The sequence below is a fragment of the Mesoplodon bidens genome, assembly GCF_964165515.1.
Source record: "Mesoplodon bidens genome assembly, chromosome: 17".
In the NCBI taxonomy this organism is placed as follows: domain Eukaryota; kingdom Metazoa; phylum Chordata; class Mammalia; order Artiodactyla; family Ziphiidae; genus Mesoplodon; species Mesoplodon bidens.
In genome coordinates this window covers 63,177,017-63,189,095 of record NC_138174.1, presented here as the reverse complement: position 1 = coordinate 63,189,095, position 12,079 = coordinate 63,177,017, and the positions used below count along the sequence as shown (strand labels likewise).

At 46.3% G+C, this 12,079-nt stretch overlaps 2 protein-coding genes across 4 annotated transcripts in view; one reads left to right on the top strand and one right to left on the bottom strand.

Moving 5' to 3' along the window:
* The window catches only part of ABCC4 (ATP binding cassette subfamily C member 4 (PEL blood group)), a 208,491-nt gene that overhangs the window by 68,018 nt on the left and 128,394 nt on the right, over nucleotides 1-12,079 (top strand). For all 3 annotated transcript variants that reach the window (XM_081214428.1, XM_081214429.1, XM_081214427.1), the window contains 5 exons: nucleotides 2,609-2,698; nucleotides 3,291-3,454; nucleotides 4,597-4,722; nucleotides 6,235-6,484; nucleotides 9,809-9,910. In XM_081214428.1, the coding sequence (XP_081070554.1) occupies nucleotides 2,609-2,698; nucleotides 3,291-3,454; nucleotides 4,597-4,722; nucleotides 6,235-6,484; nucleotides 9,809-9,910 (732 nt within the window). The remainder of the gene's footprint in view (nucleotides 1-2,608; nucleotides 2,699-3,290; nucleotides 3,455-4,596; nucleotides 4,723-6,234; nucleotides 6,485-9,808; nucleotides 9,911-12,079) is intronic.
* On the bottom strand, nucleotides 66-1,027 carry LOC308605140 (large ribosomal subunit protein uL30m-like). Its single transcript, XM_081214860.1, has one exon. The coding sequence runs from the start codon at nucleotides 583-585 to the stop codon at nucleotides 109-111; it is 477 nt and encodes a 158-aa protein (XP_081070986.1). The 5' UTR covers nucleotides 586-1,027; the 3' UTR covers nucleotides 66-108.

The following is a 12,079-nucleotide window of genomic DNA, read 5'->3' as shown; positions in this document are numbered from 1 at the left end:
TGTTGTTGTTTGTTTGTTTTTAGAATTTAAAACATTTTAATGAGAACACTTTCTCACTGTCTCTAAATAGAAATGACTTGCACTTTTTACTCTGAAGCTGGGAGGCCATCAGGACTTATTCACTTCCTGGTCTGTGGGGTTCTGAAGCCACCCCCCCACCAGCTCTCCAGTGCTCCTGAGGCCGGTGCTGGACATATCCTCCTCTGGTGGGAGACCCTGTGGCAGCTTCAGGGGCTTGATGCTTATCAAATGTTTAACCACTTTCAGTTTTGCATTCACCGAAGGGGTATTCTTGTGAACTTGAGGAGTATGTGCTTTTTGTAACCCAAGCATTTTTATTATATCTTTCTCCCAATGTGGACGTCTTTTTATTCTGGCAACAATATGCAGTTTATGAGGTTGCTGTGGATCCCCACCGTATTTTTCATGATCTTCAGGTGAAGCCTGGGAAACTTTATCTGGAATTCTTGACTTCGCAAATTTGTGACGAATCCAATCTGTACAAACAAGGGGCTCCACACCTTTTCTCACCATTTGTAGTCCGCCTGGGGGCCTCTGAACTATTGAGCGCAAAATGCCTGCCATGAGTGTGGTGACTGTTCTCCTTAGGGGCAGCAATTCCTAAATGTCTTTCAGCCTGAAGCTCACCACTCAGGGGAACCGGAGCAGGGAAAGGACTTTTTTTTTTTTTTAATTAATTAATCAATTAATTTATTTTTGGCTGTGTTGGGTCTTCATTGCTGCGTGCAGGCTTTCTCTAGTTGCGGCAAGCAGGGGCTACTCTTTGTTGCGGTTGCGGGCTTCTCATTGTGGTGGCTTCTCTTGTGGAGCACAGGCTGTAGGTGTGCGGACTTCAGTAGTTGTGGCTCGCGGGCTCTAGAGCGTAGGCTCAGTAGTTGTGGTGCACGGGCTTAGTTGCTCCGCCGCCTGTGGGATCTTCCCGGGCCAGGGTTTGAACCCGCATCCCCTGCACTGGCAGGTGGATTCCTAACCACAGCGCCACGAGGGAAGTCCCTGGCTGCAGTGTTATAGTTGATTCATGTTAACTTTTGTTCCAGAACCAGCCTTTTGGTCCGTCAATTCCAATTAGGTGCAGTTGTCTTGATTTTTTTTTGATGATCAGTTTAAACTCAGAGTTTGGTACACCATTCTGCCTTCTTTCAGTTGTTCAAATTAGGGATAAACTAGCTACTTCTTTAAAATAAGTATTTTCTTCATGAGGGATTAACATGTATTTGTATGTAAAATAGGCTTTAGAACTATTTTCAAGAGAGCTTTCAGTAATTAAGGCACAGTATGGTTTCTTTCTTTCCTGTAGTGGTGTATCCCTCCCTCCCTCCCTCCCTCGCTCATATTTGCAAAGCATTTTTTACCTTTCAAAGTGTTTTCAGTGGCCCTTTGCTACCATTCACACATCTCTACTGCACAGTCTGGTTACCTCTTGACTGTTTCACTGACCCCTAATTCTCCTTTCTTCCAAAAATCTCCTGGCCAGTCACTTCTTCAGTTTAATTTTCCTAAAGTTGAGTTTCTCTAATGTGAAAAAACATGGACCGTTCCATGTTGCCTTCCAAACTCTTTAGCTCTTTCCCAGACCACCTTTCTAGCCAGATTTTGCGTTTGCCCTCCCTGGAGTCTCTGCATGGGTTCCTCTCACCCCCAATGCCCTTCACTTCTCTCCATGTACTTTATCCTTTTTGTCGTCCAAGCTCCTCCATCACCACAGTGTCACGTGGTAGAAACCTTCCCCAGTTCCCTGTGCCACTGTATTTACTGTTCACTTCACACCTGAATTACAGGTGTTGGCATATACCTTGTCCCATCTCCAAAGACAAGAAGACATGACTATCAGTAAATATATCTCCAGGAGCACCTGGTGTCCTCTACAGAGTAGATAACAGATCTGCCATTCACTTCTCATACGTACCCTATGATCTTTTTTTTTTTTGGTGGTACGCGGGCGTCTCACTGTTGTGGCCTCTCCCGTTGCGGAGCACAGGCTCCGGACGCGCAGGCTCAGCGGCCATGGCTCACGGGCCCAGCCGCTCCGCGGCATGTGGGATCCTCCCAGACCGGGGCATGAACCCACGTCCCCTGCATCGGCAGGCGGACTCTCAACCACTGCGCCACCAGGGAAGCCCCCGTACCCTATGATCTTATGCACGGTGAAAAGTTATTTCCGTTCGAAGAATGAGGAAACTGAGAATACAGTGTTGAAATGACGTCACACACAAAATTAATGATTGATTTGCAGGCAGCTTCCCTGCTTTCATCTAATATGGCCCAAAATTACTTTAGTTGGCTTCAAAGTATGAACCTACATCCCTTTGTATTTTGGGCATGTCCAGATTCATCAAAAAAAAAAAAAAAAAAAAAAGGTGGGAGATTTTGCGTCGCCCTCTGTTTGCTGTCCTTGTGGGCGTGGCTGTGGCCACATTGAGGAGTCAAAGGGTAAACATGGGTTCCTGGAGCCCTGCTGTCAGGGATCATCCTGCTCGTCCTGACATCACTCCAGACCCCATGAACGCGTGCTCTGTTTTGTTATGTTCTAAGAGTGACTTGGTATCACCGCAGGGGCCCAATTCTCTGTTACCTTCTCTTGTTTCAGGCACTTTGCCTGAGTAACTTGGCCATGGGGAAGACCACCACAGGCCAGATAGTCAACCTGCTGTCCAACGATGTGAACAGGTTTGATCAGGTAAGCGGCCCCTGGGGGATCCTTTTCCATTTCCTGTCCTTATTGTGTTTAGCTTTTTGGGATGCCAGGAGCCAGTGTTTGGCATTGGCCAGGATTCTTTTGAAGACGTAAGACAAAGAGTTCTCTTCATCCAGCTCTCATTTCTTCTGTGTGCATATTAGATGTAATAGTGTGTATTGTCCTTCAGATGAGAATTTTATTTTTCTAATGATAAATAGGCAGCAGTGTTCTTGCCCAGCGTGCTTAGTGTCTCTAAGGGTGCTCCTGGGGTGGCCCTTCTTGACAGGGGCTGAATTCTGGGGCAGACCTTGAGGAAGCCCTGAGCTCATTTGCGGGATGGACACAACTGAAAGCTTCCTGGCGCTGCCGGTCCTCTTTTCCCTGGACGTCCGTGAGCCTGGCCCTGTGCTGTCCCAGAACAGCATCACCTAGGGTGGATACTTGATTTCTGCTTTAGCAGGTTTAAAACCCACTGTGATCCTTTCTGTTTAGGCTCCTGTCTGTTCTTTGACAGAAGATTGTTTCTAAATTGTGTCCTTACTGGTCTGGTTTTTATACATTCCTAAGAAGGCTTTGTTTTCTTTCTTTTAAGGTAACGATATTCTTGCACTTTCTGTGGGCAGGGCCCCTGCAGGCTATCGCAGTGACCATCCTGCTCTGGATGGAAATAGGAATATCATGTCTTGCTGGAATGGCGGTTCTAATAATCCTCCTGCCTTTGCAAAGCTGCATTGGGAAGCTGTTTTCATCACTCCGGTAAGAGACACACTGGTTTAAAAAAGTGTTAATATGCAACTGGTAACATTCACCGTCTGCTTGATGCTTTTGTTCCAAAACAAAACAAAAATGCCTTCTTTGGTCTCTTGGCATGTGTTGTAGGACCCTTTAGGCTTAGCCAGTAGATGCTCCAGCCTTAAGCTGAAGTTTGATCCTGAAGCGGGAAAGGTGACAGCGTTCGCTGGCTCCTCCCGGCACCGTACCTCAACGAGTAGAGTGTCCTTAAGCAGAATGTACATTGAATAGTGTTGTTTAAGCATTATTAAATAGGAATGATCTTATAGGCTCAATTCCACAGGCATCTATTTTTGCTATGCTTGTGTTAGAGCCATTTTCAGGTGTGTATATGTTTGCATCTTGTTTTTAATTCAATGTTTCCATTAACCCCAAGGGCAAGATCGATCTTAAATATGTCTTTATAAAGCCCCACATTCCTAGCAGCCAATGAGATAGAAAAGTGGCTGGTGATGAAGAGCCTAATGCTGATTAGTTAGACTTGAAGGTCCCAGAGGGTTGGAGGTGGGTCATTGTCCAGGTTGTCGGGTGATGGAGATGTTGTGCTGTTTGAAGCTCATTGAGTTCTTTTGTGTGTGTGTACCTTTTCGTGTGGTGCTTTTTTTCTCTACTTGGAATTTCGTTTCCTCTTTTTGCTATGGAGAGATGTTCCTTATCCTTTGAGGCCCTGTTCCAGTGCTACCGGGTCTCTGAAGGCTTTCTTGTTCTCCTTTCCCAGTGGAATTAACAGCCCCATCTTTTCTGCTCCCCAGCACTTTACTCCTATTTTATTACAGCACAGCCGCTGTCTTCCTGTTAGAGTCGGGTGTCTTTCTGCCTTCCCTACCTGACCGTGACATCCTTGGGCAGATGGTTTGTATCTGATTAATTCTGGGTCTTCATTAGCGGATACTGCAAGTTCTCCAAGTTACTTCTTGAACTGGGCTGAATGGTTGGCTTCCTAATTGAAGTCTTCTCCATTTGTACTTTGAGTAGGACCTGCCTGTCTGCGCAAAAGAGCTGTAGGGAGTCATTTGATCCCTGGTCTCTGGCTGTGCCACTGTTGCTGCTGTTAAGGAAAGTTGGGCTGTGGTCACTAAGGCTCATCTCCCACGTCTGTCCCTTAGGAGTAAGACTGCAGCTTTCACAGACACCAGGATCAGGACCATGAATGAAGTTATAACTGGCATCAGAATAATAAAAATGTATGGCTGGGAAAAGTCTTTTGCAGACCTTATTACCAGTTTGAGAAGGTAAGTTTTTCTATATATACAGCATATTTTCATAATTTATCTCATATTTACTGAATGGTTTAGAAGTCTTACCAAGTTTTCACGTTAAGGTGAACTTAACTACTATCCACTATGCCACTCCATGTGGCAGTGGGGTTAAGTAGAACAGTGGAGACGTCATTTTAACCTGCTCTTCCATTTACCATCTTCTTATTGGAAAAAAAAGATATGCTTCTTACTTATACAGAAATTAAATTCCAAGTATTTCTGTCTTTTTTAAAAAAATCGTTTATTCATTCATTCATTCACTCATTCATTCGTTTATTTTTTTTTGGCTACATTGGGTCTTTGTTGCTGCACGTGGGCTTTCTCTGGTTGCAACCAGCGGGGGCTACTCTTCGTTGTGGTGCGCGGGCTTCTCATTGCCGTGGCTTCTCTTGTTGCGGAGCACGGGCTCAAGGCGAGCAGGCTTCAGGAGTTGTGGCACGTGGGCTCAGCAGTTGTGACGCACGGGCTTAGTTGCTCTGCGGCATGTGGGATCTTCCCCGACCGGGGCTCGAACCCGTGTTCCCTGCATTGGCAGGCAGATTCTTAACCAGTGTGCCACCAGGCAAGCCCCCAAGTATTTCTTAATAGCACAGATTCCAAATAAACAATGATTTAAGATGTTGGCGTCTAAAATGATATTTAAACTAAAAGTATAATTTATGTGAATATAGCACAAATGGGGAGATTATAAAGATTGGGTACTTATATTGGGCCAAACTTTATGAGTCAGTATTGCTCATTCCAAACAAAGACATAAATATATTTTTTTGCTTTGCTTTATGTTTGTAGATTTTTTTTTCCGTTTTTGACTTAAATGTCTGATGAGTGCTTATACTCCAGCACAGGGTACTTAGAATTCTCTGGCAGCACCGTGTCACCTCTCACTTTGCACCTTTGTGGGTGCCCCTCCCTCTGCTGGGAATACCCTCATCTTCTCTGGCCTCCACCAAGCCCGACTGACTCCAGCTCATCTCCTGAGGGTCCACGTGCGTGTGCCTTGCCTGGACTCTACCGCTCTGAGCTACACGCCTCTGCTCTGTGCTCCCGTGGGGGCCGTGCTGGCGCCTCTGTCTAATGTCTTGGTGTCTCACAATTTGGGGGTTGTCTTCTCTATTCTTTTATGAGTTCGTCAACTCCTGGAGGGGATGGGCTGTATCTTCCTGTCCTCAGTGAGGAGGCCGGCACAGGACTTCTGGTCATGAATGGATGTTGACTGAATGTTCAAACCCCGTCTGATTGACCCCAAATGTTTACAATGTGACGCTAAGCCTCTATTTAGTTGAAAGAGTGAAGCGGTGATGACGTGTGTGGCCTTGGTGTCGGGCAGGCCCCCGGGTGTGCACTGTGTAGTACCTCCATGACGTGAGGGATGGTTTATCTTCATGAGGGTCCTCTCCGTAGGAAGAGGCCGCTCACACAGGGCACTTGAATTCATGTCTTGGATGTTGATGCTTCTTTTAAAATCTATTTTCTACTCTTTTCCAGGAAGGAAATTTCCAAGATTCTGAGAAGTTCCTACCTTAGAGGAATGAATTTGGCATCGTTTTTTGTTGCAAGCAAAATCATTGTTTTTGTCACCTTCACCACGTATGTGCTTCTTGGCAACGTGATCACAGCGAGCCGCGTGTTTGTGGCAGTGACACTGTATGGGGCTGTGCGGTTGACGGTCACCCTCTTCTTCCCTTCGGCCGTCGAGAAGGTGTCAGAGGCAGTCGTCAGCATCCGAAGAATCAAGGTTTGCTGACAAATAACTTTATTAACTTGTAGGTGGATTTTACCTAAAATGCCTCCTTTTATTTGGTGTCACTGTGTGCCAGTTAGGTGAGATCTAACTCTCTCACTGCCCTAAGCTGTTGGTTGTTCCAGAAAGTCTTTAGTACTCCTGTCTTCTGACATAGGGTGCGTTAGAAATATCTTAAGAGCCTGCTCATCTATGGGCAGGAGTATAAGTACCAGTGGTATAGGGCTCTTGTCTAGTAATGGCTGCGAGACGATTAAGTTGTCTGAAAGTAGGAGAAGCAAACAGATCTCATCTCCTACGCTAACTCCATTGACTAGGTGACACCTGTGTTCAGTCCTGGGGTGAATAGGATTCCTCTCTGGGCCGGGAGGCAATGAACATGCTGAGAGGCCTCTGTTTCTTGGGTAGGAAGCATGGCCTCAGTCTCACTTCATTCTCTGTGTTTAAAAAGGGGTTCTTTCCTCCGTAGATGGTTTGCTTGTTGATTTCTCAGCATGCCTTTTCGATCTGCCTTTTTGTCCCTGTTCTCTTTTCACTTAACGTGTAATCCTATGTCTAGCTGCCCTCTTCCTTTCAAACTTGTGATTCCTGCCGTACCCATAGTCTCTCTCTCTCTCTTTTTAATCTGTCTGTAAATTGCCAGGGGTGAATAATTTACATCACCAAGATAAGAACCTGTAGATGTTTAAGGAGTTGTGTGTTTATTAATTGGTGTAAAATGAAGGTAAATTGGCTTTGTGAGCTTGAGTGTCTGGGCTTTACAACACATCTAATTTGTTTTGTTCCTACTTCTCGACAGTGATGGATGGCCAGTAATAGATCTCCTGTGAAGTTAGATAGCTTTGGCTGTGATTTTTATTTGATCATTCAGTCGTCATAAAAGGTTATGATGAAGTTTCTATAATATAAAAAGCTATTGGCCATAAAACAGACCAGTTATACGGGGTCAGTTCTGCTCCCCTGAATTTATCATTCTTTCTTTCTTTTCTTTTTTTTTCTTTAATTTTATGTATTTATTTATTTATCTTGGGCTGCGTTGGGTCTTCGTTGCTGCACGTGGGCTTTCTCTAGTTGTGGAGAGGGGGCGCTGCTCACTGCAGTGGCTTCTCTCGTTGCAGAGCACGGGCTCTAGGTGCGTGGGCTTCAGTAGTTGTGGCACATGGGCTTAGTTGCTCCGCGGCACGTGGGATCCTCCCAGACCAGGGCTCAAACCCGTGTCCCCTGCATTGGCAGGCGGATTCTTAACCACTGCGCCACCAGGGAAGCCCTAATCATTCTTTTTGTTGGGGGCTTCTAGCAACACTGTTAAGGGATGGTCCATGCAGTTCAATAAAATTTCTTTTATGAAGCTTTCACATCTTGAAAGAGGACATTTGGGGATATCCTTGAACTGTAGTGACGTTCTTAGTGACACAGTAAGCTGTCCAGATGGAGGCTTCACACGTGTGCTGCTGCAGCTGCTGTCTTCGATCGCTGCTGCCACGGTTGCTGTGAGGTCTGGGCGCTCCTGAAGCCTTTGCATGTCGTCTCATTTAATCCTGATAGCAACTGAATGGGCTAAGCATTAGTGTCCCCACTTTACAGATAAGGAAACAGGTTCCTATAACAGGTGAAATAGCTCACCTATCCTTACATAGCTAGTAAATGACAACTAGGATCCTGCCCAAAGCCTGGTTTGTTTGTTTGTTTTTTGAAGTACGCGGGCCTCTCACTGTTGTGGCCTTTCCCGTTGCGGAGCACAGGCTCCGGACGCGCAGGCTCAGCGGCCATGGCTCACGGGCCCAGCCGCTCCGTGGCACGTGGGATCTTCCCGGACCGGGGCACGAACCCGCGTCCCCTGCATCGGCAGGCAGACTCCCAACCACTGCGCCACCAGGGAAGCCCTGCGTCACTCTTCTGATAAAGACACCAATCATATTGCATTGAGGGCCCACCCCAGCCCAGTGTGATCTCACCTGAATTGATTACATCTGCAACAACCCTATTTCCAAATAAAGTCATGTTTTGAGGTATTTGCGGTTAGGACCTTAACATTTATTTATTTTATTTTTTGGTTGGGGTGAGCAATTCTCCCTGTAACAAGTTCCATGGCTAGTATGATCCTCCAGGGTGTTAGGGACCCAGACTCCTTCTCTCTTGTTACTCCTCTGCATGTGGCCTTGACCCAGCTGGTAACCTCCAAGGCCCAGGCCGTGGGGTGGATGAAGGTCCCGGACGTTGTCACTTTCCACCGGCCTGGATGTAGTCACATGGCTGCACCTATCTGCTCGGGAGGCTGGAGAGAGAGAGGGCCTCCTTCCAGGCTGCCAGGTGCCCGCTAAAATCTGCGGTTTGTTTCTTGTTGAATTATGTCCAGCATTTGCTGGGCAAGAGGGAGTTTTCCTATATATGATTATGTTAGTTCAGTAATGGTTCGCAGGACTTGGTTTTATTCAACTGAATTGCATTGAATAGCTGCTAAGGGGTGTGAAAATAGCAGGCCATGGAAGATGCGGCCGTTCCTGCTGGTGGAAGATGCGGCCATTCCTGCTGTCGAGGTGAGAGGGTGTTGACTAAGGAGAAGAGACAAGTGATTGTGAATAGATGCTTGTAAACTATTTTTTAAGAGATAGAAACTTAATAAGAGCATTTCATTTTTAGAATAGTGACTTGAGTGACAGTTAATGACAAGCAGTGATTGATTTAACGTGCGTAAGGAGTAAAGCAGAGTGTACTTAAGTCCCCAGGGAAAGGTCACGACCCCAAACAGGCAGAGCCAGGGTTTTCGTAGGTCTTGTGTTCCCAGCCTGTCCTGTGCCACCTGATACCTGCAGGCCTGGGAATGGCCTTCCTCTCTGTGTTCCTAGCAGTGTTGCATGGTGCTTGGCACATGGTGGGATTCAGTAAATATTTACGGAATCATTCCCTACCAACTCTTTTGTTTATTGTTAGTAACACAAAAGTAAAACAATAGAAATATCAAGCTTTTAAATGTGTTGGAATTTGCAACCACATTTTCTCCTTAGGGTGGAACCAGTACACTTGTTAAGAAAGTTTCAAAGACAGCCTCAGGGCCAGGAACTCTTTGTCATATATGTAACATATATCATACTATACCCTACACTATCTGTAGACTTTATTGTGTATTATTATAATAGTATATAATATTCTACATATTACCTAGTCTGTTCTGATGTGAACCTACACTTTAAGTACAATTGGCAAAACGATATGTAGGCTGTATAAAGTTTTTTTTACTGCAAATCCAAGAAAGCAGTTATTGTTGTTTATGCTTCTCTCCTGGAGTTTAAACAACCTGTGTTTTTCCTTTTTCTGTAGAACTTCCTGTTACTTGATGAGATATCACAGTGCAACCCTCAGCTGCCATCAGATGGTAAAATGATAGTGGACGTGCAAGATTTCACTGCTTTTTGGGATAAGGTAACACATCCTGTGCACCAAGATTGTGACTGCTAACAGACAACAGATTTATTGGAGAACTCTGAGGTTTTACACCTGGTGTAAAATGTGACCTGCTAATTTACTGAAAGTATGTTATAAAAATTCTCAAAATCAGGAGTAAGGTTTGCAATTAATGGAGATTAAGTGTAAAATCAGCCTAAGACGTTTGACATGTTGCTCTATCTCTCTCATTTTCAAGAGAGCTTTCAAAGTATTAGCACATTTTGACCTTCAAGTGCATACGTTTGTAATGTTATAATTTATATTGATTGTGGAGGAAAAATGCTGCAGTATGGAATGGGTTAACTAACAAATATACAACCAGTTGTTAGAGACCAGAGGCTTCGGGGAGTCAGTGTACATGTTTAGCCTTGGTTTCTCAGATCATCTTATTACATATGGAGTGACGCCGTGGATCTTCATACGGATCTTTGCTGTGGGGCAGGGTGGGGATCCCCCATCCTAAGCTTCTCGATGGTTCTGGCTACTTTGGTGGCAGGCAGGGACGGGGAGGTGGCAGCAGGAGGGCACAGTGAGCACCAGTGATTCCCAGTTGAAGGGCTGCACCGTGTGGCAAGCTGACAGGGAGAACTGGCCGTTTCCGAACACTTGGTTTATTTATGGCGTTCAGGCAAACAGGAAACAGAGCAGGGTCCGCTCTCAAGACTGCACACCTCGTGCAGCCCCCCTTTGTGACGACTGAAACATTCCTGCCTCCCCGGTTCAGTGGTCCTCTGTGGGTTACTCGGTAAAACAGAACCCATACCACAGGAGAGGGCATTCCATGTAGGGAATTACTTACGCAGAGGATGAAAGACGGGGGAAGAAAAAAGTAGAAAGGGCAAAGTGGTGGTGCTGGAGACAACCCAACCCAGAGATTAGCAGTGGTGGGAAGCTGCTCCCACCCCCAGGCCTGGAAGGACTCAAACATGGTGGAGCCTCTACCAGAGGGTCCACCATCCGGTGCACAGCCCAGGAGCTCGACTGCTGGTGGGAGTGGAGACCACAGTGCAAGTGGTGTGTATTCATGCCTGTCACACTAAGTGTGGTGCCACTTGCATCCTGTTCAACTACTTCTGATTCAGTACCTGCTTCCCCACCAACAAAACAGTAGTATGGGGCTTCCCTGGTGGCGCAGTGGTTGAGAGTCCGCCTGCCGATGCAGGGGACGTGGGTTTGTGCCCTGGTCCGGGAAGATCCCACATGCCGCGGAGTGGCTGGGCCCGTGAGCCTCAACTACTGAGCCTGCGCGTCCGGAGCCTGTGCTCCGCAACGGGAGAGGCCACAACAGTGAGAGGCCCGCGTACTGCAAAACAAAAACAAAACAGTAGTATGTTCCCAAATAAATAAAAATATACCCCCTTAGCTTTCGCACATGGAAACTCTAACAAGGTACCTTATCTGGCCTGATAGTTCCTCCTACCTTAATATGGTAGATTTACCTCCTGCCTGGTATTTCTCATCATAATACACTCGAAGCCTTTATGAAAAGCACCATTAAACTTCCATTACGATGGCAACTCTTTGTGGATGGTAACACGTACTTTGTATGAAACATTAACAAAATCTCTTAGACCAAACTATGCAGCATTATAAAATAAGCTGCTTCGTTCTTCTTGCAAGAACGTAATAACATGCCCCCAGACTTCTGTGTAACTTGCGGTGTAGCACAGAACACCTTATTCTGTTGTCCTGGCCTTGCCTATGGAAGGCTGTGCCCTGTGCTGGGTCATTTGTAATTAGGGCCTCTCAGGTTAGGTCATGGGTGAAAGAGCCCTCGGGAGGGGGCGTGACACAGACCTTGGGGATTTTTGGAGAGAAGCGGAGTCTGAATGAATCCCCCGCTGGGTTGGGAGGCTGGACATAGACATGTGCTTTCTAAGCTGCTCCGCTTTACAGCCAGGTGGGCAGGTGGCAGAAGGTTTCAGGGACCCAGGTCTCGTTCATGAAATGATGGGACTTGGTCTCAGTCTTTAAGGTTTAAAATAAATGGTCCTGTGGGAGCCTCCAAGGGACAGGGATTTCAAACTGTGTCTGGCAGCCGAGTGGGGCTCAGCTGATGATCCTGTGGAATCCGCATGCCCTGAGCCTGGATAACCAGGAGAGGACAGGCTTCAGTACCATGGGCTGAGTGCTGCCCCCTTCTGG